Source organism: Colias eurytheme, chromosome 6 (assembly GCF_061535395.1).
Source record: "Colias eurytheme isolate Ceu_HAF_F1 chromosome 6, ilColEury1 Martin Lab GWU primary, whole genome shotgun sequence".
Lineage (NCBI taxonomy): Eukaryota > Metazoa > Arthropoda > Insecta > Lepidoptera > Pieridae > Colias > Colias eurytheme.
The window spans coordinates 12467193-12492582 of NC_142985.1; the positions used below are offsets into that span (position 1 = coordinate 12467193).

The 25390-nt window shown below is 34.0% G+C and overlaps 3 protein-coding genes and 1 long non-coding RNA gene across 10 annotated transcripts in view; 1 reads left to right on the plus strand and 3 right to left on the minus strand.

The window, feature by feature from the left end:
* ewg (DNA-binding protein Ewg) overlaps positions 1–11229 on the plus strand; it is a 26774-nt gene extending 15545 nt beyond the window's left edge. For 3 of the 6 annotated variants that reach the window (XM_090103238.1, XM_090103240.1, XM_090103241.1), the window contains exons 9-11: positions 398–526; positions 1069–1207; positions 1756–3856. In XM_090103238.1, coding sequence (XP_089959364.1) covers positions 398–526; positions 1069–1207; positions 1756–2036 — 549 coding nt within the window. In that variant the 3' untranslated portion in view covers positions 2037–3856. Of the gene's footprint in view, positions 1–397; positions 527–1068; positions 1208–1755; positions 3857–9799; positions 9938–10324 lie in introns of those variants that run through there. The other 3 variants (XM_090103239.1, XM_090103243.1, XM_090103242.1) reach the window with 2 other exon arrangements.
* A 2931-nt stretch (positions 11230–14160) lies between these two features.
* Positions 14161–15296, minus strand: COX5A (Cytochrome c oxidase subunit 5A). Its single transcript, XM_090103250.1, has 2 exons — positions 15072–15296; positions 14161–14708 (listed from the first exon to the last, which is right to left on the minus strand). The coding sequence occupies exons 1-2, from the start codon at positions 15206–15208 to the stop codon at positions 14387–14389; spliced, it is 459 nt and encodes a 152-aa protein (XP_089959376.1). The 5' UTR covers positions 15209–15296; the 3' UTR covers positions 14161–14386.
* Positions 15297–17362: 2066 nt separating this feature from the next.
* Positions 17363–18810, minus strand: LOC149908098 (uncharacterized). 2 transcript variants are annotated; one of them, XR_016456827.1, is made up of 5 exons: positions 18618–18810; positions 18091–18325; positions 17892–17963; positions 17695–17774; positions 17363–17590 (listed from the first exon to the last, which is right to left on the minus strand). It is a non-coding gene; the product is annotated as an uncharacterized LOC149908098 (long non-coding RNA). The 2 variants fall into 2 exon arrangements; XR_016456828.1 differs by lacking the exon at positions 18618–18810 and adding an exon at positions 18414–18609.
* A 3400-nt stretch (positions 18811–22210) lies between these two features.
* JMJD6 (Bifunctional arginine demethylase and lysyl-hydroxylase PSR) lies at positions 22211–25295 on the minus strand. Its single transcript, XM_090103251.1, has 3 exons — positions 25122–25295; positions 22868–23571; positions 22211–22789 (listed from the first exon to the last, which is right to left on the minus strand). Exons 1-3 carry the CDS (start codon positions 25192–25194, stop codon positions 22403–22405), a joined length of 1164 nt encoding a protein of 387 aa, XP_089959377.1. The 5' UTR covers positions 25195–25295; the 3' UTR covers positions 22211–22402.
* Positions 25296–25390: the final 95 nt, after the last annotated feature.

Below are 25390 nucleotides of genomic sequence, written 5' to 3' on the forward strand. Positions count from 1 at the left end.
ATGCCGCGCGTGTGGAAGTGTTGGTAGCCAGTGAATTGACCCATGTATTTGTTCATGTGACTACTTATGGCACAACCAGTATTTTATTCATGCTCTTATAATAAAACAAGTTCTAAATCGAAAGATCGTACAGATGGGTATAAATTATATCCCTTCAGTGTCAGTAAACAATTTTTATTTTTATCACAGCCACGTTTAAGCAATTGTTTATTCAAATTGATCCATTTCATCTGTTATAAGTTTATCACGTACATACTCTTAATATTTTCTTTCTCAAATGCGTGTAATCATGCATTTGAATATATTGCTTGCTTTACTTTCCAAACACGACGGAGGTTCTCAAAACATGGCATATTTTTAATTCTCGTAGTTAATAATTCTCCTTGTGTGTATCCAGATGTCGCAATACGCCCCAGCGGTGCTGCAGACGATCACGAACCCGGACGGCTCGGTGTCGCTGATCCAGGTGGACCCCAACAGTCCGATCATCACGCTGCCCGACGGGACCACCGCGCAAGTCGTATGTGTTTGTATTTTTCGCTATTTATGACTTTGACAGAACTTTTGACTTAATTTTTGGTGTGTTGTTGCATCGGGTGTTGGGGAAAGTGTTCTTAATGGAAAAATTATAAGTAAGATATCATTGAATGAGTGTAACATTTAACATGCAATTTTTTTTAAGATAATTTTGTCTTAAACTATTTTTCATTGCTTTTAATGAGACTTGAAGAGATAATTGACCAGATGAAAATGTTTGATGTATTACTAAAATGTTTTCCGGTATTCAAAAAAAATATTGTATTAAGGAGACCTGAAATAAAACATCGAATTACTCGCAATTCATCATTGCTTTCACAACTATATTCTTCTGCAATACTTGAATTATGCAAAAAAATGAATGCTTATAATGCGCTAGGATAAAAAATTCACGTTCCCGTGCAATGCGCTGAGTCTGCGATGATATAGGGAAATTTTTTGTTCCTTGACCCGTTTCCATGACTTTGTGTGTGTGTACTCGTTTTCTTTAATTATTTATTATGTTGCTTATATAAATTTGTGTGTGTACAGATCCAAAGTACAGAAGGCGGTGCGGTAGTGAGCGGAGTGCCGGTGAGCGGGCTGGACGGCGAGGGCGTGGCCGTGGACCTGAACGAGGCCGGCCTCAACTCTGACACGCAGATCATACTCACCACGGACGACGGCCACGGTGAGTGCGGGCAGACGGATAGACAGACACACACACAAACAGATACACATGCTCGCACAGAGACACACAAACAAGCAAAGTGATGCAGAGACATGCGTAGTGACACGTGCTCGTGTATAATCAGACATACACATTACACACGCATTTAATAAAACAGACAACACGCAGGAACGCATTAAAATAGCACGTAAACACATCGTTAGATATGTAAGCAGTGATACATTTACACACATTCTGGCTCTTATGCACTCATAACAACATATTATGCGCACTTAGAATTATATACAGGCACGCAGTGACACGTATATCTTAGACACAAATTAGATTAGATTCAAGCAAAATAACAAATATGGATGGATTTACAAATTGTTTCCCCAAACATATAAATTAAAATATTTTTTCACACCAATTATTATTTTAACACACCATTTATTTGTATGTACCTTGCTGAAAGTAAAAATATACACTTGACAACTGTTCTGAACAATTTTTTTACCACTTGTAGGTTTGTACGAAATTGTTTGTAATAAATAATTATTATTTTCCAGGCTATCCCGTGTCCGTGTCGGGCGTGATAACAGTTCCCGTATCTGCGTCTGTCTACCAGTCGATGGTCGCCTCCATGCAGCAGCAGGACGGCGTGTGCGTCGCGCCGCTCGTGCAGGTGCACACACGCGCACGTACACTTACACTTACACCTACACGTACATGTACACCTACACTTACACCTACACGTACATATGGGAGTACACGTGTGCGTAGAAGCGCGGATTTAGATGCGAGCGTGTACGCGTCGGGCGCGATACGTGTTAAAGTTGAGAGTGTTTAGTGGAAAAGGGGGAGGGGGATATTGTTTACAATAATGATAGGGTTTTATTGTGTTGCAGAATGAATAGGTTTCGAGTTAAGTTGGAATTTAGTATCAGACTTGTAACGCACGTTCACATGTACGTACATATGGGAGTAAACACGTACAGGGGCGTACACGTGTACGTACGGATTTAGATGCGAGCGTGTACGCGTCGGGCGCGATACGCGTTAAAGTTGAGAGTGTTTAGTAGAGAAAGGAGGGAGGATATTGTTTATGACAGTGACTAGCGCTTTATTAAGTGTAATACACTATGTATAAGATAGAAATTTTGGTTTTGATGAAACATTTGGGTTTCGAGATAACTTGGAATTTAGAATTAGACTTGTTAACTTGGTTAAATTTCTTAGTTAATGTTGGAATATTATGTTTTTTGTTACATTATGTATCAGTGAATATTTATGGGTGAACGTACGTTTATTTACGGCCAAGTGAAATTTCAATTAGGTTTGTGCTTATAATGTTCATCATTTGATTGATTGCAATTGTGCATTGATAAGTTCACAAGTAAAGTGTGATATAGAGGGGTGTATGAGTCGGTCTCATAAGATTTCGAATAATCGATCATAAGATCTTTATGCACTTTTGCGTATTTGCGTTGCGTGCGAATGTATTCAACATTTTTGCACACTTAAATACGAGTTATAAATTATATTCGACTACAATGAATTTTTGCATTTAAAAGAAACTTATATAAATAAACTTCAAAATACGATTAAAAAGCGAATGAACTTATATAAAAAATATATAGAGTATTTTAACCAAAGGTGTAATTATAAATCTAGTCACCAGACGCAATTTAATTTTAGGTGATTCCCTTAATTTGTGACTAAGTAAAGAACTTGGTGCATATTATTTAGAATAATTGCGCTATTTTTAAATGCATGTTGTTTTTAGATAGGAATAATTTAGTTTTGTTGGCTTCTCAGTAGATAGACAAATACAATATGTTTTTAAATGTTTGTCATTCCTAAAAATTACTTAATATATTGTTTCTCATTTTAATAACCAAATACCAAATAGTTATTTGAAAACTTGATCTCACGCGTGATAGTGCCAAAAACTTAAATATTTATATAGGACTTTTAAATTCTTATATATATAACTTAAAGCGGTACATTGTACACTAACATAAAAATACTTTATTTACATGAAATAAATTTGTCAAAATGTTATTTACACATATTGTTAAGTTTTCATAATTAAGATGTGCACTATTTTAAATGTTTGCAAGTGAAATTTGTTTTTTTTTTATTGTGCTATGATTGTAAGATTTTATTTTTTTGTTTGCATGTGATAAGTGTATTTTTATATGACCCAGGCTTGTTTGTAAAACACGCATTCATTTTGTGAAAATTAATTTTCCAGTTGTTATTTTTAGTTTTCTAAAAGTTAAAGTTCTTTCTAATTTTATGCTTTGCCGTTTCTTAATAGTTGTTTATTGACAAATTAATGTTTTAGTTTTTATTTGATTGTGAAAACCAGCATTAATATTCACGAAGGACTATAAGCTTGACAGTGATATTTTTAACGCATAATAAATATTAAAAATAGAGGAAATCTATTTAGTGTATTACCTTCGTGGATAAATGCTAAATGTCCAATTTTAAGTATTTCGCCAGTGAGTGTTGCTTGAAGTGTTCCTGTGTGTGGAGATGGAGATAATGTTAAATAATATAAACTTGTTTTTTCCATAAAAAGAAACTGATCAAAACTTCAATTTAACGTTTGAATATAACAAACGAACCTTTTGCTTTAAGGGTGCAGACATGTAAATTATAAAATAATAGGTAGTTTAAAAAAACTAAAAAACACGCTTTTTATAGAAATCCGAACTAAAAAATAGAAAATTTTATCAAATTAGTGTATTGTCATCGGTCCTCAATAAATCTACAAAGTTTGAACGAAATCTGGCCGTTTAAAGTGGGTCAAAATCGCGCCCAAAGAAGTCGGTTACAAACATACAAACATACAGGTGAAGCTAATATAAAGCGTGTAAAAAGCATGTCTAAAAGATTTAAAATTTTATCTTCATCTCTATGCACGCTAGTAAATTGTGTATATTTTGTTTTCTTAAGTTAACATAGAGTTTATTTTTTGCGTTGTTTGTATAGTGCGTTTGGAATATTGTTGGTGATACATTAAAATATATATTTACGTATTAACGTTACTTTATAGTTTATTTACATATAATATATGTGCCATATATTAAAAAGAGTATTTATTTACCAAAGATTTTTCATTGTTAGTATTCAAAAACTCTACTGCTAGTAGAATTCACAAACAATATTCTAATTGCATCGCTAGTAGATAGATATTCACTATTAAAGCTGTGATTGTGTTATATTTTGGTTTTATTTGATGTGTTTTTTTATTTTATTTTTTATCTGTGAGTTGTTTATTTATTTATTTATTTATTTATTTATTTATTTATTTATTTAAGGTCAGCCAACAGTTATTACATCAGTACAAGCATACAAAAAAAAGATTACAAAATAACTTACATAAATGTAATAACTACTTAAAGGCTAACACCACATGCGAAATAAAACGGTTTACGGTTACATATTATGACAATAACTACAACGATTAATTTGAAAAAAATAAGTTAAAAAGAAAACAGTGATAGTTAGTATCTTACATTTAAATATTTTTTTATGTTGAGAACTATGAGAAAACAAAAAAATGTAAATAATTAACTTATAAATCTAAATTGCCTAAACATTTAAAATTTATATAATAGTAAACACACAAAACTTGACCGGGACAATGATGTTAATCATGAGACAAATGAAGCAACAACATTATTTTTAAATTTTGGAAGACTGTCTGAGAATATGTCTATGTCTATTGCACGATCTTTTGACAATTTGTTATACTGTTTTAAGAGCCTATTTATTGTGGCATTCTGACCCAGGTTGGTTTTAGATATTTTGGTCGAAAAAGGGGCGTATTTATCTACACGGGGCAACCTCGAAGGTGCGTTAATATTTATTCTCTCAATAAGAAACGGGCAGTCCAACAAACCATTAACTAATTTGTACAAAAAGCTCATGTCCAATAACTATCTCCTGTCCGATAAACGATGGAGATTAAAGTGTTTTAATTGATTTTCATACGTCGGTAACAATTTTGCTTTATTGCATTGATACGTTAGGTGCCACAGGAAACGTTTTTGGATTTTCTCTAGACGCTTAATATGTACCTCGTAGTGCGGTGACCAGACTTGAGAGCAATATTCAAGACCGGGTCGAACTAGAGCCGAAAAAAGTTTGATCTTAGTTTGTGGTTTCCTAAATTCTTTTGTGTTTCTGATTACAAAGCCTAGCATTTGAAAGGCTTTATTTGCAACAGTGTCGATATGGGTGTTAAATTTAATTTTATTATCAAAAACAACTCCGAGATCTTTAATAGTGGTTACTTCTTCCAATATCTTATTATTTATAGTGTATGTCTGTGTGTTACTGAGTGTACTTCGCGAAAAACGTATATACTTACACTTATCTGTGTTCAGAGCTAAACCGTTTGTCAAACACCAGTCCACCAAGCGATTTAAGTCAGCTTGTAAATAAAGAGCATCGTCTTTATTATTTATTTGTTTTGCGAGTTTGAGGTCATCAGCGTATAGAAAACATTTACTGTATTTAAAAAGTGGTACGACATCGTTTATAAAAATATTAAACAGGATTGGGCCCAAAACCGATCCCTGGGGAACGCCTGATAGGTTTGAAAAAGGTTGAGACGAATATCCGCCAACAACCACCCTCGAAATCCGACCGTTTAAGTACGAGGAAAACCAATTCAGCAAGTTTCCTGTGATACCAAAAGAAGAAAGTTTGTGAATTAGAGCCTTGTGGTCTACGGTATCAAAAGCTTTGCTTATATCAGTATATATGGTGTCAACTGGGATATTAGCGTCTACTGAATCCGTCAAAAAGGTCGCAAACGAGGTGAGGTTCGTTGTTGTGGATCGAGCTTTGTGGAAACCAAACTGTTGGTGTGAAATCAATTGTTTTATGTGCCACGTTATTTTTGGTCTTATCAAAATCTCGAACAATTTGCCAAAGACAGGTAGTATAGAAACTGGCCTATAGTCCGTCACAGATGTTGAGTTACCACATTTGGGAATGGGAACAACCCTAGACTCTTTCCATGCACTAGGAAAGATACCAGAAGCTATTGATTTATTGAATATAATTGAGAGGGGTAAGGAAAGGGCGACATGACATTCAACTGCAAATAAAGAAGGTAAACCATCGGACCCGGCTCCTTTATTACGGTCTAACTTTTTTAGGCCAATACGTACGTCACTTTCCGAAAAAGACAATTCAGCTAGAATATTGACTAATGAAGAACATTGTAAATTGGAATCATGATAGTGTAACGAAGTGGTAGAAGGCGATTTATAGACAGATGCGAAAAAGGATGCAAAGAGATTGGAGATGTCAGAACCATTAGAGGCCTGCCTGTCACCTAGATACATTGAAGAAGGATAGGTACTTTTATTCTGGCGCTTGTTTTTCATATGTGTCCAAAATAATTTTGGATTTTTTGATAAGGAATCCTCAATGTGCTTTATATAGTTCTTATAACAAGATTCAATTAATGATGCACAACGCTTTTTCAGTAGCAAAAAAGAAAGCTCATCCAAAGGATTTCTGTACTTAATAAATCTTTTTCGTATTTTATATTTTTCATTAAGCAATTTTATAAGTTCTCTGCTATACCAACAGGGATATTTTTTATGGTTGGTCTTACTTAAAGGTACGTGTTTCGCGATGGCACTTCTTATTATTTTATAAAACATGTTTACCATATCGTTTACGTCCGTTAGATCTGCGAATTCATTAGTCCAAGATATAGAGTTGAGTTCGCATATAATTTTATCGAAATCTGCTTTGTGGAAGTTATATTTATCACCAGGAGTTTGGGATGGAAGACTTGGACTACTGTAACAAGACAAAACAAACTCCAGAGGGCCGGGGGATGGTATTGGTCAATATTGCTGCTAAGCACATACTTGCTTTCCTGCATATACTCAACGGTCTCTGTCGATAGAATTAAGTCCAGAATTTTACCTTGGTGATTCAATACTGTATTATATTGTTTTAAATTATTTAAAGCGGCAAAATCGATTAATGTCTGCCCTAGTGGACCAGGTAGAGAACAATACTGAGATGTGATGTTTTTATCATTAGGCCATAGTACCGAACTTAGATTAAAATCACCCATTATTAGTGTATTGTCGCGAGATTCTAAAATACGATTAGTGTTGTCAATAAAATGCTCAAGGATATGTTTTTGAACGGGGGGAGGTATATACACAGCACATATGCATAACTTATTTGAACAGTTCCGATTTCTATACAAATCAAGTTCAACCCATAGATCTTCGCAACCGCTCTCAAGCTGAGTTAATCTACGAGACTGGAAGCGCTTAGATATGGCAATCAGAACGCCACCACCTGATTTATTTTTGTGATATAAACTAGTTTCTCGGTCACGTCTATATGTCACATAGCGATCGTCAAATAATTCCGAGTCAAGTATTGTGTGGTTTAGCCAAGTTTCACATAGTACAATAACATCATAATCACAGCATAAAACGTTTCTATACAAATCTAATGTTTTAGTGCGCAAACCTCTAACGTTTTGAAAGTATACATTTAGGGACGAGAATTTAAACAGAATAAACAATAATAAACAAATGATTAATTTAAAGAAGAATAAATAACCAGTTACAATACATACAATTACTGATTACACAGACTATCTAGAGTTCCTGCGCTGCGAACATGGATATATTCTGACGTATCGGTTTTACGCATAAATATGCGGCCGCTGCGCACCCACACGTGTTTATAGTTCAATTCCCTGGCTTTGAGGCGAGCTGCAGCATGAAGAGCCTTGTTCTCGGGGGATAAATTTTCGGTGACGTATATAGCCGACTTTTTATTTCCACCAAGACCCAGAAGACTGGAGTTCAATTTATTGTCAGGGTTTTGCTTGTTGTATTTTACGGTGGCTGCTAGAAATGCATCACGAAGACGGGGACTGCTCAGCCTAACCAGAATAGCACGGGGCCTCAAGCTTTTAGGGTCTTTCTTAGCGATTCTACTACAGTAAGATATGTCTGTATCGTTTATGGGGCATGCCACTACTTTGCTTAGTTGTTTTACTACTGTAATCAGGTTTTCGGACTTATGCTCGGGTACACATTGAACTTCTAAATTTGACGATCGCATGAGTTGGTCCAGCTGGATGCATCGCGTGGAGATGGTTGAAAGCTCGCTTTTTAATAATTCATTCTCTTTCTTTATACGTTCGATATCAATTTTGTATGACTTTATTTCGGCATTTAAATTTTCGAAGTGACTATTCATAAAAGAAATCGATTCGTGAAAATTTCGAATATCATCTTTCATTTCGCATAACTGGTTATTTATATCACTCTTAAAATCTGCAATGCAATTAGTGACAGACATACGTAGCTCTTCTTTTATAATACTACGCAAGTCCGAACGCGATATACAAGACGATCCGCAAGTATTCGCATCCTTATTCGCGCGTGGCTCAGTAGTACCGCGCTTAGCAACGTTGATGTTAGAACGCGAGCCAGGCGAAATCGGCCGGATTTTGCTGTCCGAACATTGCATTATTATAAAAATGTAATAATGTAGAATTACTGATACTGGTACGATGACTCACTTGCAACGACGCAACGATGATGCTTACGCAGAGTGGAGGTGCGAGTAGGTACGACGAATTATTTCTCGACACAGCGGCAGCCCCTCTCGTTTACTCGAGGTGAGGAGGAGCCTTCCTCCGCAAGCACAGCGCGTCGAGTCGCGCGCGCGGGAAATTTATTTGCAAATTGAATTCGCGATACTACACACCAATGCAGAACTTATTGCGAAATAAAGATGGGTTAAATTCGTATCCAAAATTTAACTAATTTTTAAAAAAGTTCCGAAACACGTCCGCTCTCGACAACGGTTGTTGATTGCACGCGCTCGTTTTCGTCGTCAGGTGTGTATTGTTTTTGTATTCTTAGCTTTAAATTATGTTTTGATGATTATTATTATTATTTAACAAATGTTTTTTATTTTTTTTTAAATATGTTTTATATATTTATAATATGAAGAGGAAAGGTATGATTTTAATTAGAATGTATGAGGCCAATTCAATACATATATGTTACTTCCTCCATACTACAACAATACTTATCAAATGAATTTATTTGCAACGTTCATACTTGTTATATTGAAACAAACAAGTATTTACTCTTGATAATATAAGTATGTATATTTTTTTCCTTGTTACATTTGCAACATGGCAATCTGTGTGTGCAAAAGAAATTGTTTGAAGAGTTCTAGCCGTAGCAAGGGTATTCCTTCACAATTATATACTACAAGCTACGCCCCGCGGTTTCACCCGCGTGGCTCCGCTTCTGTTGGTCTTAGCGTTATGATATATCTACCACCGGAAGAATTTTTCAAATCGGACCATTAGTTCCTGAGATTAGCGCGTTCAAACAAACAAACTTTTCAGCTTTATAATATTGGTATAGAATATAGATTAATAACTCAGGCCCCGGAACCACAGATACAATAGAAAATCTATTGTTTCTGGGACCGATCGGGCCGCTTGGGGTTAGAAGAGGGACACTGTTTATTGTCCCCCAAAAAGCGTAAATAGCAATAGATAATGCGTAGACGGCGCAGGTGGAGCAGAACGGCGAGGCGCTGGAGGCTATCTCGATGGGCGGCGGCGTGGCGCAGGTCGTGCTGCAGGGCGGCGGCGACGCGCAGGTGCTGCAGGTGCTCAGCCTCAAGGACGCCACCGTGCTCACTAAGGCGATGGTGAGTGATAATGTTAGAGAAAAGAAAAAAAATATGTGGAGGACCGTATCCTATTCCTTCAAAAAAAAATTCCTGTGTACCTTTCGTCAATTAATATCCCTTTTTTTAATGTTGGCAATCCATTATTAGAAGTGTAAGATATGCAAACTGACCTAACGCCTTTGCAAATGTTCATGGGTGGTGGTAGCGCTTACCATCAAGCGCCCCAGCAGCTAAAATCCTTTACCGATAACATAAAAAGAGTATCGAAGATGATTTTTAGTATGGCTATTGAATAGAATTAATAAATAATAACTGATACAGTAAAACAAGCCTTTCCCCTAATCATGTAATCAATAATAGCAGCAGACACGGCACAATAACGCAGTATAGCAAATGACATTCCAGCAGCAGCAGGTGAAGTCGGAGCGCGAGGCGGTGGTCGCGGACTCCTAGCTGTTGGGCCTCGTGGCGGACGAGCAGCAGCCGCCCGCCGGGGAGCCGCAGGGTGCAGACTAGCCACACCGCCACAGATAACACATACACATTGACAGTTGACAGGTGACAGTGACACATGGCTGGTTTTCAGGCGGGAGCGTACGAACATTTTGTATAGACACTTGTTTACGTGTTTTAACGATAGACCCCGGTTTGTGACGTTTTCATCATAGAACCTATTATTAATACGTTGCATTGTATAAAATTATAAATTATATTACACGTAACACTTACATGATGTACAGATAAAACAAGAGTTACCGTATGAGATTCTCGAATGACACGAACAATATATACCTACTATAAAATTTTTAAACATCTTCCTTATTATATTGTAAATAAATTAGAAACGATTCAATTATTAAACGGCGAAAATAATAGTTAATATTCTTCTCTAGGTCTAGGGTTGCCACGTTTAGGAAAATATGATGTTAAAATTGTAATACATGTAAAATAAAAAATAGAAGTGAATATACAGCCTTGAAAGGCCATGATCTATATCAGAATAGAAAAATATGCCAAATGAAAACATAAAATGTCTTACTCAGATGTAGATGTTGATGGTCCGATAAAAATAAATTAATCAACACTAAACATGGTTTCAATAACCAATACATATGTGATTTCTCGAATGTAAGTTAAAAAAACCACCAAAAACAGATTTTGAACATGATTGTGATTCAAGTTGAGGGTTAGTCACAATATTAACGAGCAAGTTATAAAACGGGCATAGATAATGTTATGAATAAATTGTCCAAGATCTCAGCGATCGACCGCGTCCTCAGGACGCTGACTAGCGTAATTTTTAATTTATTTAATTAATTTAAAAAATTTAATTTATCGATAATTTATTAAGAAACACCAAATATTTATACCAATTTATTTTTGTGCAATAACGCAATATTTGTTTCGGTACTTTATTTTACCTACATTCCTTTATTTTAAGCGTATTTAAGTGCAATCGTTGTTTTTAATTTAATTTTAGTTTTTGTTGACACGTTCTAGTCGGTTTGAGTCATAGTAACGATCTAGTCTAATAAACGTAATTTAAAATTGTAAAATACTTTCTTAGGAGAATTAATATAATTAAATTTCACTGTATTTAGTGAGCGACCTCAGCAGGGTTAAAGATCCAAAGTATATCTATATTGATGTTTTGAAATGTATAGATGTTATGCATTTAGGGACGGTTGATGACTTTGCTGGTTTTCAGTGGTCGGTTCGGCGACGAAACCTATTTGACATAGGTTAAGTTTCATATAATATGTAATTCATAATAAATAATAATAAATTATTTTAAATTGTTAGCCAAGTCTAGTTGTAAGATGTAGACATCCTAGAAAAGTACAAATCTGTATAATTGCATATTATTATTTATTTTATTTAGGAGATCCATAACCTTATTGTTTTTAATTTTATAATTTATTGGTTTTATTTTGTGTTCATTAATTTATTTAATTTAATATTTATATATAGGTATGGAAAAGCACAATTTTGTTGTTAAGTGATGATTTGCGATTGTAAATATGGTATGACTGTGTGTATAATGCAATCATTAAAAGTATTTACGTAAACTTATAGTTTCATTTCTTTCCTTCAAATTTCAGAAAATTTCAGATTCAAAAATTAATGCCTATCAGATGTGGATTGTAGATGAACTCGAGTTCAATTACTATAACAATAGTTATTTTTTCTAAATGGGATGTTTTTGATTACTCTCAAAAGCCGCTAACTTCAAATTTAGGTATAATTTTTTATAAGTAGTTTCTGTATTCTCGCTAACAATTACTCGAGCACTAAATTTGAGACTATATAATAAAACTGAAGTTTGTTTGTTGGAACGCGCTAATCTCAAGAACTACTGGTCCGATTTGAAAAATTCAGTGTTGGATAGCCCATGTATCGAGGAAGGCTATAGGCTATATTATATCATTATGCTAAGACCAACAGAAGCGGAGCCACGCGGGTGAAACTGCGGAGCGCAGCTAGTAATTTATTTATTATATACTTAAACCTTTCTTGGGAATCCTTTGCATAGTTTTAAAGATTTGAACGGTGAAACTTTGGAATCTGATATAAAAAAAAAGAACTTAAGCATACATAGGGGCAGAGAAAGCGACTGTTTTATACTATTTAGAGATAGATAATTCTTAATCTTCTTATATATAAAAATGAATCGCAAAATGTGTTGGTAAGCGCATAACTCGAGAACGGCTGAACCGATTTTGATAATTCTTTTTAGGGTTCCGTAGCCAAAATGGCAAAAACGGAACCCTTATAGTTTCGTCATGTCCGTCTGTCCGTCTGTCCGTCTGTCCGTCTGTCACAGCCGATTTACTCGGAAACTATAAGTACTACAGTGATGAAATTTGATGGGAATATGTGTTGTATGAACCGCTACAAAAATATGACACTAAATAGTAAAAAAAAGAATTGGGGGTGGGGCCCCCCATACATGTAACTGAGGGATGAAATTTTTTTTTTCGATGTACATACCCGTGTGGGGTATCAATGGAAAGGTCTTTTAAAATGATATAAAGTTTTCTAAAAAACATTTTTCTTAAAGTGAACGGTTTTTGAGATATCAGCTCTCAAAGTCGTAAAAAGTATGTCCCCCCCCCCTCTATTTTTATAACTACGGGGTATAAAATTCTAAAAAAAATAGAGGTGATGCATGCTAATTAACTCTTTCAACGATTTTTGGTTTGATCAAAGTATCTCTTATAGTTTTTGAGATAGGTTGATTTAACTGTAATTTATTATATTTGCTGCTACGGAACCCTTTGTGCGCGAGCCCGACTCGCACTTGGCCGGTTTTATTTTATTATATTCCTTGAAGTACGAGGATGGTTTTTATGTAGAGAAAGCGTAAACATGTACCACGGGCGAAGCCGGGGCGGACCGCTAGTCTTATATATAAAAATGAATCGCAAAATGTGTTGGTAAGCACATAACTCGAGAACGGCTGAACCGATTTCGATAATTCTTTTTTTAATATATTCCTTGAAGTACGAGGATGGTTTTTATGTAGAGAAAACGTAAATATGTACCACGGGCGAAGCCGGGGCGGACCGCTAGTTTGGAATAAATTCTTTAGCTGTTTTCTGTACTTTCAAAATATGCATTGATATGTATGATGAGATGCATAAAGGAAGTTTAATTTTACATTGAAATAAGTTTAATTTTGCACAGGAGAAATTGAAAACTTTTTTTTGTTTGAAAATGTGTGATAATAAATAGGATTTTAAATTGATTTTTAGTTTGATTTTACCCATATAACCTTGTTCATAGAAGAAAGTTAGATTGCATAACATCTACTCTCACCAATGGGTGCAATTTAATATTTTCTCATGTGTTCAATATTTCATTTTTAATAAATTTACAAAGAAGTTAGCATGGCATATTCTTTTAAAAGGACAAATTTTGATAAGACCCTCTCAATTAGATAACAGGTGTTAAACTTTTAGTTTTATATGAAAATGGATTCAACTCAATTTATTTACAATGTGATAGTATGTAGTAAAGAATAATATAATTTGGAATATAATATAATATGTCAACACTTTAAATATTATTATGTATTTAGTAGGTCATGAAACTGTAAAATAAGTTCTTCATGTCATGGTATATCGTTAATCCTTATCAGTCTGAATATAGTGATGATATACTGTATAATTAACCATTGTTTTAGTTCATATCTTTCAAAAAATTAATTGTGGATCGAAATCTATAACAATAAAACAGAATTCTGTTGCAAATATTTAATATTTAGGTGTGATAAATTCTGAAATTATAAAAAAAAAAAAACAATAAAACTACAATACTATTTTGCTAATGTTTAATACATTAGACAAGCCAGCCGATTTTATATGGTGGACCTAGAATACTTTGATATTTGTATCTCACAATTAAATAAAATAAGTCAACAGCAAAACTATTATACAAATTTTCTACAGCTTATCACCAATAACCTTACATCTCGTACACATTCTCTAAAGCTAATTCTGGCTTGTCGTAGCCGAGTTCCTCTGGAGTTTCAATTCCGAGTTCTGTGAGTGTTGGCTTGATTTCCTGGATGATGTATGGGTAGATTTCGTTTACTTTGCCTCCGCACTTGTCTTTGCAGGCCTCAATGAACCTCACAGCGAGCGCGTAGTCGTTCACCCGCCTGCAGGCGTGCATCGCGGCGATGATGATCTTGGGGTCAGGGACCAAGTCCATACCGCACAAGTCATTCATGCCTTTACGGATTTCCCATCCGTCAATGTCTTTCCTATTGAAGAAGGCTTCATATCTGAAATAGAAGTTAAAAAGATAAGATACTGAAATTAATTAGAGCGAGTCTGAAGTGATATGTTTACGTCATAACTTAAAAGTGCTAATTAAAAGAGTAAGTATCCTTTTCTTCTTACATAAAACTGAAGCAAATATATAGTTTTGTATATTAATTTTGCCTTTAATATAAAATTTTCCGGCTTAGATTCACGTTGTCTATCTTTACGCTATTGCGTATGTATAATGATAATGTAATTACGGACATGTAATAACTTTCTGGAAACAACATTCTTAACCTATTACATGTTTCAAATAAAACACAAACACAACCAATTCATTGCAATATTCAGTTACATAACGTCAAAATTTTCAGACAGGTTACCTTCTATCGAACTCTTCGTCTGACTCGACGGGGCCTCCGTGAGACCTTCTTGAGGGAATCACTGCACACACATTGGTAGCCGGTACCAAGGACCTTCTCAGGACATTTGCCAAAGCACCCGAAGCCGATTTTAACATTTTGTACGGAAAATCCACAGGAACTTTGGCAAGGATAACAAAATATGGCTGCCGAGAGGCTGAAAACCAAAAACTAACTTTATGTTGCCAGTTGCCAAAAATATTACATACGTCAATCAATACAGTTTGATTTTGGTGCATGCGCAAATCGGCGTATATTTTCATTGTCTATGGTACGAGAAAATATTTACAGTATTAAAAATAGTTACCTCTATAAAATATTTACAGTATTCAAATAAATATAATTCTTAGAGACCAGTGCAAACTTAGCACCCCATCAATGGAATTTTGGGTCGAAAATGACCTTGATCGTTAGGTCCCCGTTAGGTCCTTTAAGGTCCCACAATTTTTTCGTTAGGTCCCCTTTAGTTTTTTTTTAAATAATTTTTTAAATTTTAGGTATAAAAAAAAATGCACTTTAGCACCCCATCCATAGAATTTTGGGTCAAAAATGACCTCAATCGATAGGTCTCCGTTAGGTCCTATAAGGTCCCACAGTTTTTTCGTTAGGTCCCCTTTAGTTTTTTTTTAAATAATTTTTTTTTAATTTTAGGTATAAAAAAGTTACACTTTAGCACCCCATCCATAGCAAAATTGGCAAATTTTATCAAAATCGTATTCTTTACCGTTAGGTCCGTATGGGCTCATCATTGAAATTGTTGAATTATTTATTTTATTAAAATTATAAAATAATAAAAACCTGCGCATGCGCCTTAGAGCATTAAGGCATGCGCACATCATACATAAACAGCGCGAAATTTAAAATGGTATCGTTTCATTTATTAAATAAATCTATTGTTCTGAGAGTGCTTATTTATTAAAAACCTACTTTTCAACCTAGAATTAAAATAACCTGGTATTAGTGTCAATCTATGGTGTCAATATATTTTTTGTAGCGGCCACAGGGCCACACTACGGTCGAGGTATAGATTCGGAAAGAATAACATGCAACAAATCATTAATTTGATTCGGGATGACCTTCGCGTGGACACTCGAGGGGGCGGTATTCCAGTGGAACTGCAAGTGATGGCAGTTATTCGATATTGGGGCCGGCATGAGGTAGATGTGACTTGTGCTCTAGTTTTGGATATATACAATAGAAAAGCCTGTATAACGATCTATTACATTACAGATCCAAGAAGATTGTGCTGACATTCACAGAATGAGTCAACAGACACTTTCCCGTTTGTCCCGAAATGTTGCTATTGCGTTAGCTTCTAAAAGTTCGCGTTATATTAATATGCCGTCGAACTCAACCGAGGAAGCCAAAGCAATTAGGAAATTTGAGGCCATAATATGCGGGATGAAGCGTATCATTGGTGCAATAGATTGCACTCATATTAAGATACGCAAAGTGAGTGGAGAGGCTGGACAGTACTATGTTAATAGGAAGGGACATTACTCCATTAACACTCAAGTATGAACATTGTACAATAACATTTTAGTTTGATCATAGTGTATTTAAAGTAATAAATTTTCATTGTTATGTGTGCTATTATGTGTTTCTAATTTATAATAATATTGATGACAATAATTACAGGTAGTATGTGACTCTGACCTTAAAATCTGCGATATTGTGTGTCACTGGAGAGGAAGTACACATGATTCCCGCATATATAGAGAAAGCTCAATAAAGCGGAGGTTTGAGGAGAATGAATTTCATGGGAAGCTGATTGGAGATAGCGGGTATCCTTGTACTTCGCATCTTCTAACACCAATATTAAGACCAAGGACACAGGCAGAAGAAAGGTACAACCTGAGTCACATACGAACGAGGAATACTGTAGAGCGTTGCTTTGGGGTGTGGAAGCAAAGATTCCGCATACTCAACGAAACAATGCGAGGGTCTCTGCAAGTGATCAAGACCACTATTGTTGCTTGTGCAGTTTTGCACAATTTAGCAATACTCTTTAATGAGTCTATTTTAAATCAAGGTATTTGTGCAAACTAATATGTAAACAAAGTATATTTAATAATGCCAATACATAAAAAATAAGCATATTTTAATTCTTTATTTTGTATTTTTCTAGATCCTTCAGGCCTTGAAAATCAATTATTAATCGATCCAACTATCCCTGATAATATAGAAGATGAAGACGAAAATATAAACAGGGCCATTTATATTGAAACTTATTTTAATCAATAAAAACCATATTTTATTATTTTTCAAAATTTATTTTTTTTAAATATTCCTCCTCTAATGCAAGTATTTGGAGCTTCTTCTCGTGAAGCTCCCTCTCTTGTTCTATTCTTAATAGGTGAAGCTCCCTCTCTTGCTCTATTCTTAATAGATGCAACTCTTGTTGTTGCTTCATTAATTCCTCCCTGCTTTTTTTTGCAAGGAGGAATAATTGATGCTCGTAATTGGAATTTGATTTCCCACTGTAAAAATAACATAAACATTAAACATTATTTCACATAAATCACAGCTGAACAATAAGCACAGGAAATTTCATGAAATTCTATTTTCAACATTACATACTTACGTTTTTTTTGGTTTAGCTTTGAAAATATGATGTGTAGGATTTATACGTGGCAATTCAGTGGAGAAATTTGGCAATTCAGGCTAAAAATAAAAAATAATAATTATTTTAAAATAATATAAATTTTATTTATAATACTGATATTTTTGTATAACATAACTGATAAAAATATTATACAAATTATTATATAATATGATTACCTATGCATGTGCAGTGCTTTCATCATTTTCATTCAATTTCAATGTATCATCAGCAGACTCCTTAGTAACTTCCTATAAATATATAAAATATAATTACTCAATCTCACAATAAAAAACTATATATGCATAGCGCTATTATCCCTTAATGGATATTCCAAATTAAGGAATAATAGCAGTAGAAAATGTAAAAAATATAAACCTGTTGGCCATGTGTTGCATCGCTATCAAAAGGATTGTTATCAACCACAAACTCATTAGGAAGAGCTGCTATAAGCTCTTGATCTTCAGGCGGAGGACTTGGTGGCGGAGGTCCCCCGCCTGTCATGTTTCTTGCCGTTCTAAATTTGTGTTCCGAAGCCTTAGCTTTCTTCAAATTCCTCCACTGATTTTGTATTTGGCTTAAGTCCCTTTTATGGAGTGAAATGATATTATAACTGAAATATAAATACAATAATAATGTTATTACACTGTAACAATTTATTAAATACAAGAAACTGTTAGAATAAGTAAAACTAAAATAACCAAGACAAAACATCTTCCCATGCAAGTTTTTTTGCTGTATTTGTATTAGTCGACGTATCCTTATTCTCTAATATAATATGTGCTCGCTCGAGCACTAATTATTTTCGAAGCACTTTCTAAAGAGCAATATATATTTATTAATAAGCATTAAAACATGTAAGGAAATAAGTACATTCTATTAGATTTCTTGTGTACATTACGTACCTTATCCTCCTCACTCCAATTCGTCGAACGAGAACGTTTATTGATCATTGAACTCATTTTAAATTAAAACTGAATTTGAATTTATCAAAAATCTCAAATCTGTACAAATGTTTGAAATTTGAAAGTTATCAATATCCTGTCAGTTAAACGTCATACAAAATAAAGTCTACCATTCATATTTGTCAAAAAGTACATTTTTAGTCAAGTTTTACGTGAATAGCGGGTTTTATTTCGATAATGTTACTAGAAAAAAATACATATATTGACGTAACTTAGTTGAGAGACTGCTGAGATAGGTTTATAGGTACCTAAGATTATTTTAATCATTGTTTAAGGAGTTGAGAGTTATTTAACTGAGAGGTGTTTATGCAACAGATCAGTCAGTTTTTATAAGTAAGGCTGGTAATTTTTTACGACATCACATTAGAAACCTCAAAAATAGCAGTACTTCTCCACTATTTAATGGATGTTATTATACATATAAACCTTTCTCTTGAATCACTCTATCTATTAAAAGAAACTGCATCAAAATCCGTTGCGTAGTTTCAAAGATTTAAGCGTACAAAGGGACATAGGGACAGAGAAAGCGACTTTGTTTTATACTATGTATAATATAATAATGATAGTGATAGCACAGTATTACAATATTATTTCCTACAGTAAGGAAACGCCTTTGATGTCGCGCGATGCCGCCGCCAGCGTAGGTACTTACGCTGCCACACGAAAATACGCTAGGGTTGCAACAAATGGGAAATAAAACAATTGTGATTATTAATATTATGATGAAATCATTTATTCATATGTACATTCAAAATAATTGCGATTATTAAATCTGATGTAATCATTTGTTCATAAATATATAATTACAGATATTGCACTGCTAAATATTATTTACGTGGACACTTTATTTTTGGATGTTCTTAATTGTATATTATACCATTTAAGAAGTAATGCATTCGCATTGGGATGTACAATCTGATTAGAAAATAATGAGGACAACATATACATAGCTTTGATTTTAATTCAACAGATACAATTATTAATACAATCTTTCTGAAATATTGTTTCCTTCTGGGATTTCAATGTAGATTTACATCCGTAAACGGAACAGTTTTTGCGCGCCATAATAGAATATGTAAGTACCTATGTATAATAAAATTATTACACAAAAAATACGACTGCGTCGTCCTTTCGCGATAGTTAATGCAAACTCAGCGTGATTGCATTAAGCGGCCCGCGTCGCCCGACCCCCCGCCAGTTCCCCTCCGTTTCTCTGCACAAGTACATTCGTCGCCATACTGTAGGAAATATGGTGATACTGTGGTGATAGTCCGGCTAACGAAAGATAAGACTGGAAAAGGCGGCAAATTCAAAAAATCATCATATTAAGGTAACCTAATGGTAACTTAGGTTATAGTTGGAAATAAAGTTTTGATACTTTAATTTATTATTACGAGCTTTGTTTTTTTGAGAGATTAACAACCTCTACAAACTCTTCATCTATATAATATTATATATATGTAATCTGGTACAGTTATCTGATACAGATAAAAAAAAGAACAGCTAGTGAAAGTAATAAAAAACATAATAAAATACAATTAAATTTTGTTTAATCAATATAATCATATTAAATCTAAAAGCCGCGTTCAGCCGCGAATAAAGAATAAGAATCACTATCATTATCTCTGACATCATTAACTCTTCCATTTCTGCAGTTATTCCATCTTGTTTTTTTTGTACTGCTCTTCAACATGAATAACATGGTTCGGTCATTGAAGAAATCTCGTTGAGATACTGATTTTGTGTCTTTAAACATTTTGAACGGACAGATCGTTCAATTTTATATTGTTGCTTTAATAGTTTATAACTGGATTACTGGTATCATCCATGCAAAATAATAATAATAATATTAAACAAATCATATAATGTGCAATGCAATCAAGATGAAAAGTATCAAAATATCAAGTCACACTGTGTGTTTTTCCTTGAAAACTACATCTCTTTCAAATTGTTTCTTTTTAAATTTATTAATCATAGTTTAAAGTTTTCGTCATGTTTTCAACTCAGTTTTCAATTATTAGAAATCACTAAAATCCTAAGCTAAAATCGCAGAAAATAAAATCACTTTGACAAGCTTTGACACATCAACAACTCAGGTTTTAATGACAGTTAACTGTTAAGTGTTGCCAAATAAATTTTCGAAATAAAAAGCCAGTCTTATCTTTCGAACCAGACGTGACTAGTATAGATTTATTTATTGATTTAATAAATGAAACGATACCAATTTAAATTTCGCGCTGTTTATGTATGATGTGCGCATGTCTTAATGCTCTAAGGCGCATGCGCAGGTTTCAATTATTTTATAACTAGTGCCCCGGCTTCGCCCGTGGTATTTAGTATCCTATATCCTTCTCCTGGCTCTAAACTACCTCCCTGCCAATTTTCAGCTAAATCGGTTCAGCCGTTCTTGAGTTATAAGTGGAGTAACTAACACGACTTTCTTATAAATATATAGATTTTAATAAAATAAATAATTTAACAATTTCAATGATGGACCTATACGGACCTAACGGTAAAGAATACGATTTTGATAAAATTCGCCAATTTTGATATGGATGAGGTGCTAAAGTGTAATTTTTTTATACCCAAAATTAAAAAAAAAATATTTAAAAAAAAACTAAAGGGGACCTAACGAAAAAATTGTGGGACCTTATAGGACCTAACGAAGACCTATAGATTAAGGTCATTTTTGACCCAAAATTCTATGGATGGGGTGCTAAAGTGTAATTTTTTTATACCTAAAATTTAAAAAATTATTTAAAAAAAAACTAAAGGGGACCTAACGAAAAAATTGGTGGACCTTAAAGGACCTAACGGGGACCTAACGATCAAGGTCATTTTCGACCCAAAATTCCATAGATGGGGTGCTAAGTTTGCACTGGTTTCTTAGAGCTTACATTTAATTTATTTGTATTATAAAGGTCTCACGTGGAATAAAATAAGGATTTCTTAAATTTATGTAGATGACAACACTATTTACCCGACCCCGAGAGGAGGGTTATGTTTTTCGAATGTAGTATGGCGTAAATCTAACTAAATAAAGATATTTATGATTTTATGAACCATTCACCATTGTGATATAGATAAAGAAACTACGAAACGAATACGCATGTACCTACGAACTAAAATAATTTGATAATTGCTTCAATTTGTTCGATATGTATATTTTTTTTGCACGCCCTAGAGCCCAAATCGCTGCCTAGACGGATATTGACTTACTTTTCTTAGAATCATCAAAATTGAGGTAGTCAATTTTATTATTGTGTAGTCAATCAACATATTGGCTATAAAAATAATAATAAAGCTTTTGGAACCAATTTTAAATTTAATATGATTGCACTGTATTTATGCAATAAACATTATAAACTAAAGAGTATTTTTAATGTATTATATGAATTTAGGTTTACAGTAACTAAGCCTGTGTAAACCAGGCATATTCTATAGGTAAAACTTTCACTAGGTCTGAAGGCTAGTACTGCATCAAACATTTTTTTTATAGACCTAGTTAACAATAAAAAACATAATATTTGCAAATACTAAACTTTATTTATTATATTTGATGTTTTGTGTAACAAAAACACTCATTGAAAAAAAAGAAACAAGTAAAAATTAAATAATTACGTCTAGTAATACAAAAGGTCCAGCTTAAACTATAAATTGTATACTCTTTAGAATTTTTCAGTTGGTGCGGTTGATAAAAAATACTATATCTATCCTAATTCCCATTACACTTTCCTTCGTCTCTTCTTTTTAGAAGCAGTAATACTTTCTTGTCCACTGTCATCTTCACTGGAGCTGCTTGTTGAGGAGCTGTCGCTGTCACTGCTGGAGGAACTACTGTTAGAAGAGCTATCGGAGGCCACTCCTGTACCCTGACTAACGTCCACACTGCTTGCAACTTTATACAATTCTGGCTCTTTAGCTTCCAACATTTTAAGCCATTTCTTTGATAACTTGGGACGTCCTCTCACAGTCTTGTGCCAGACGATGGGGAAGTTGGTCCGACTGCAGAAGTTTTGCGTCACTGCTACAGTATCATCCATGTTTAGTACAACATGCCACCATCCTCCAGGAACAAACACTGTCTCACCAGGCTTTTGGAGTATTTCAACCTGTAACACACAATCACATTAATTATAACCTGATCTACATATGTTAAAATCAATTTTATCCAAAATAATGTTACTAACAGGTTCATATTCCTTTGGCCAAGTATCCAGTTGAGTTTTAGGATAAATAAGTTTGAACCAAGTAATAGCTTCGTCCCTCTGTTTGCCGCCCATTGCTCCAGTCACTTTAATCAATTCTCTTGGAGTCTGAGTAGGGAATAAGCACCATCGTTTGTGACCAAATACTAGAGCATTCCATGCACTGGTACCGAGGGGATCTATGTGAATGCCTGTTCCAGATCTCTGGGGTCCCATTACAAACCAGCGATACGGTGGCCTTCTCTCCTCACCGCAATACTTAAACAAATCATCCCTAAAATATATAGGTATGTCATAGTCGTCCAAAAGCTTCTTTCTCCTTGGATGTTCACCAAAACTGCTATCAAAAATATAAAGCGGACTATCATCAGTCGTTGTCCTCATATACTCTACATAATACTTCATTTTCATCTTAACACTATAACCCTCATTGTCCTCACCGCATTTAAATTTTTGGTTTCTATACTTTTTGGCAAGTCGTTCAAGCGTCCATTTGTGATTAGCACGCCAGTTGGTCTGCACATTCGTTATGACTACAGGTTTATAAATTTTCTCATATTTTTCTATAAATTCCTCAGGTGGGACTATATTGGCATCTATTCTATCTACGTTATCTTTACATTTTAGGAATTCTTCAAAGTTTGTTGCGTATTTTAAAGCTGTCCATTGGTGCTTATCAGCTAATTCTGTAATAATAATGTGTTATATTGATAAGGATTTGCATTTAATCGTAATTCATAAAGACTATAAGATAATAATTGTTTTGATAAACAAATTTGTCTGATATTTTGTAAAAAAGTTTGTTAGATATTTATTATTTTATCAGAGACACAAATATACATTTTCATTTTATATAGAAACAAATTCATAAATTCCAAATAAAAATTTGCACACAACTTTTGTTCTTTTTTTTTATAATCGATAGGCAGACGTTTGACCACAATCCCACCTGATGGAAAGCGGCGATGTGGTCTACTTGGGTGAACATCTGCCTAGCGGAGCCTATTCACCCTAGCTTTAAAGAGGTCCAGTGGCAGGTTGTATTGCTCAGGAAAGTAGTGGTAGGGAGTGAATTCCGTTGTTTGGCTGTTTTAACAACTGAATATATAAAACTTATAATGATACATATAAAATAAAATGCAAATTTTTAATGCATACTTTATGCATTAGAAAAGGCTGCAACTGAGCTGTAGGTAGTCTAGGCTAGGTAGTAGTAGAAAGATCTAGTTTTGTCACTTAAAATGAAGAAAGCCATAACTTTCTTCATTTTAAGTGACAAAGAAAGGACAAGTTCCTTTATATTTTAAGAAGGTACATTTAAAAGTGGTTTCACAATTCACATAGTCATTGAAATGCATAAATGTTTGCTATGAAACCATGCAGTACATCTTTCATGGTTACAATATAAACTTTAAAGTATAAATAAATAATTCCAAATTTATTTAAAACTAGCCGTCCGTCCCGGCTTCGCCCGTGGTACATATTTACGTTTTCTCTACATAAAAACCATCCTCGTACTTCAAGGAATATAATAAAAAAAGAATTATCGAAATCGGTTCAGCCGTTCTCGAGTTATGCGCTTACCAACACATTTTGCGATTCATTTTTATATATAAGATAAAAAAGGCTGAGTAAGTCTAATCTATGACAAATTCATTCATATTATGCAACATTACAATACTTAGCCATATAATCTGTATTTGTTTGTCTATCAAATTTGAACATGAGTAGTAAAATTCTGAAAAAGTGTGTTCCTTGAACACATAGTTCATATTGTCAAGCTATTGGTCTTAAATTTTCGTTAAGTTCTAAGCTTTTCGTTTTCTGGGGTTTATTAGTCAAATATTTAGCTGGCGAACTTTAGTTTCACCCCCGTGGCTCAACTTCTGTTGGTCGTAGCGTGATGATATATAGATTATAGCCTATAACCTTCCTCGATAAATGGGGTATCTAACACCGAAAGAATTTTTTCAGTAGTTCCTGAGATTAGCGCGTTCAAAGTCTGAACAATTGTTTCCAAAACGAGGTCAAATCGGCACATAGCACATGCCACTTAGCGATTGTTCTAGAACTCGTAACACTTTAACTATAAATGACTGTTGATATAACGCAACAGAAGAAGCTAATCATAAAATAACGTTAAATGTTTTTACTATTTTTAATCTCCCTATAAATATTAACGGGAAAACGATAGATAGGTCTAATGCCATTGAATTCAGGTTAATAATGTATGTACCTGGTCGGGCTTTCCTTTTTACTTCCTTTATGCGTTTTTTAGTTTTATGTGACAGTTTATATTCGCTTTCCATAGTTAGTAATTAAAATAATATACTTGTTTAAATAATTTTAGCAAGAAATCCCGACCACAAACTGATTTTTGATTGATTACCTATTTGCGGAATGCAGACTTCAAATTTCAATCAGTCGTAGAGTGAGAATGAACCATAGAGGAGGCACTAAAATGACAAGTAATGCGTGAGAGAAATACACTTATGACTATAAAGC

What these genes read in the sequence shown, in the direction of transcription:
- JMJD6 (XM_090103251.1), bottom strand. Translation starts at nt 25,194, where the DNA reads ATGGAAAGCGAATATAAACTGTCACATAAAACTAAAAAACGCATAAAG. An exon ending in AAAAAGGAAAGCCCGACCAG is followed by an intron (nt 23,572 to 25,121) that starts GTACATACATTA and finishes TTATTATTACAG; the next exon opens with AATTAGCTGATAAGCACCAA. An exon ending in GGCCAAAGGAATATGAACCT is followed by an intron (nt 22,790 to 22,867) that starts GTTAGTAACATT and finishes TGTGTGTTACAG; the next exon opens with GTTGAAATACTCCAAAAGCC.
- COX5A (XM_090103250.1), bottom strand. Translation starts at nt 15,208, where the DNA reads ATGTTAAAATCGGCTTCGGGTGCTTTGGCAAATGTCCTGAGAAGGTCC. An exon ending in GACGAAGAGTTCGATAGAAG is followed by an intron (nt 14,709 to 15,071) that starts GTAACCTGTCTG and finishes CTTCTATTTCAG; the next exon opens with ATATGAAGCCTTCTTCAATA.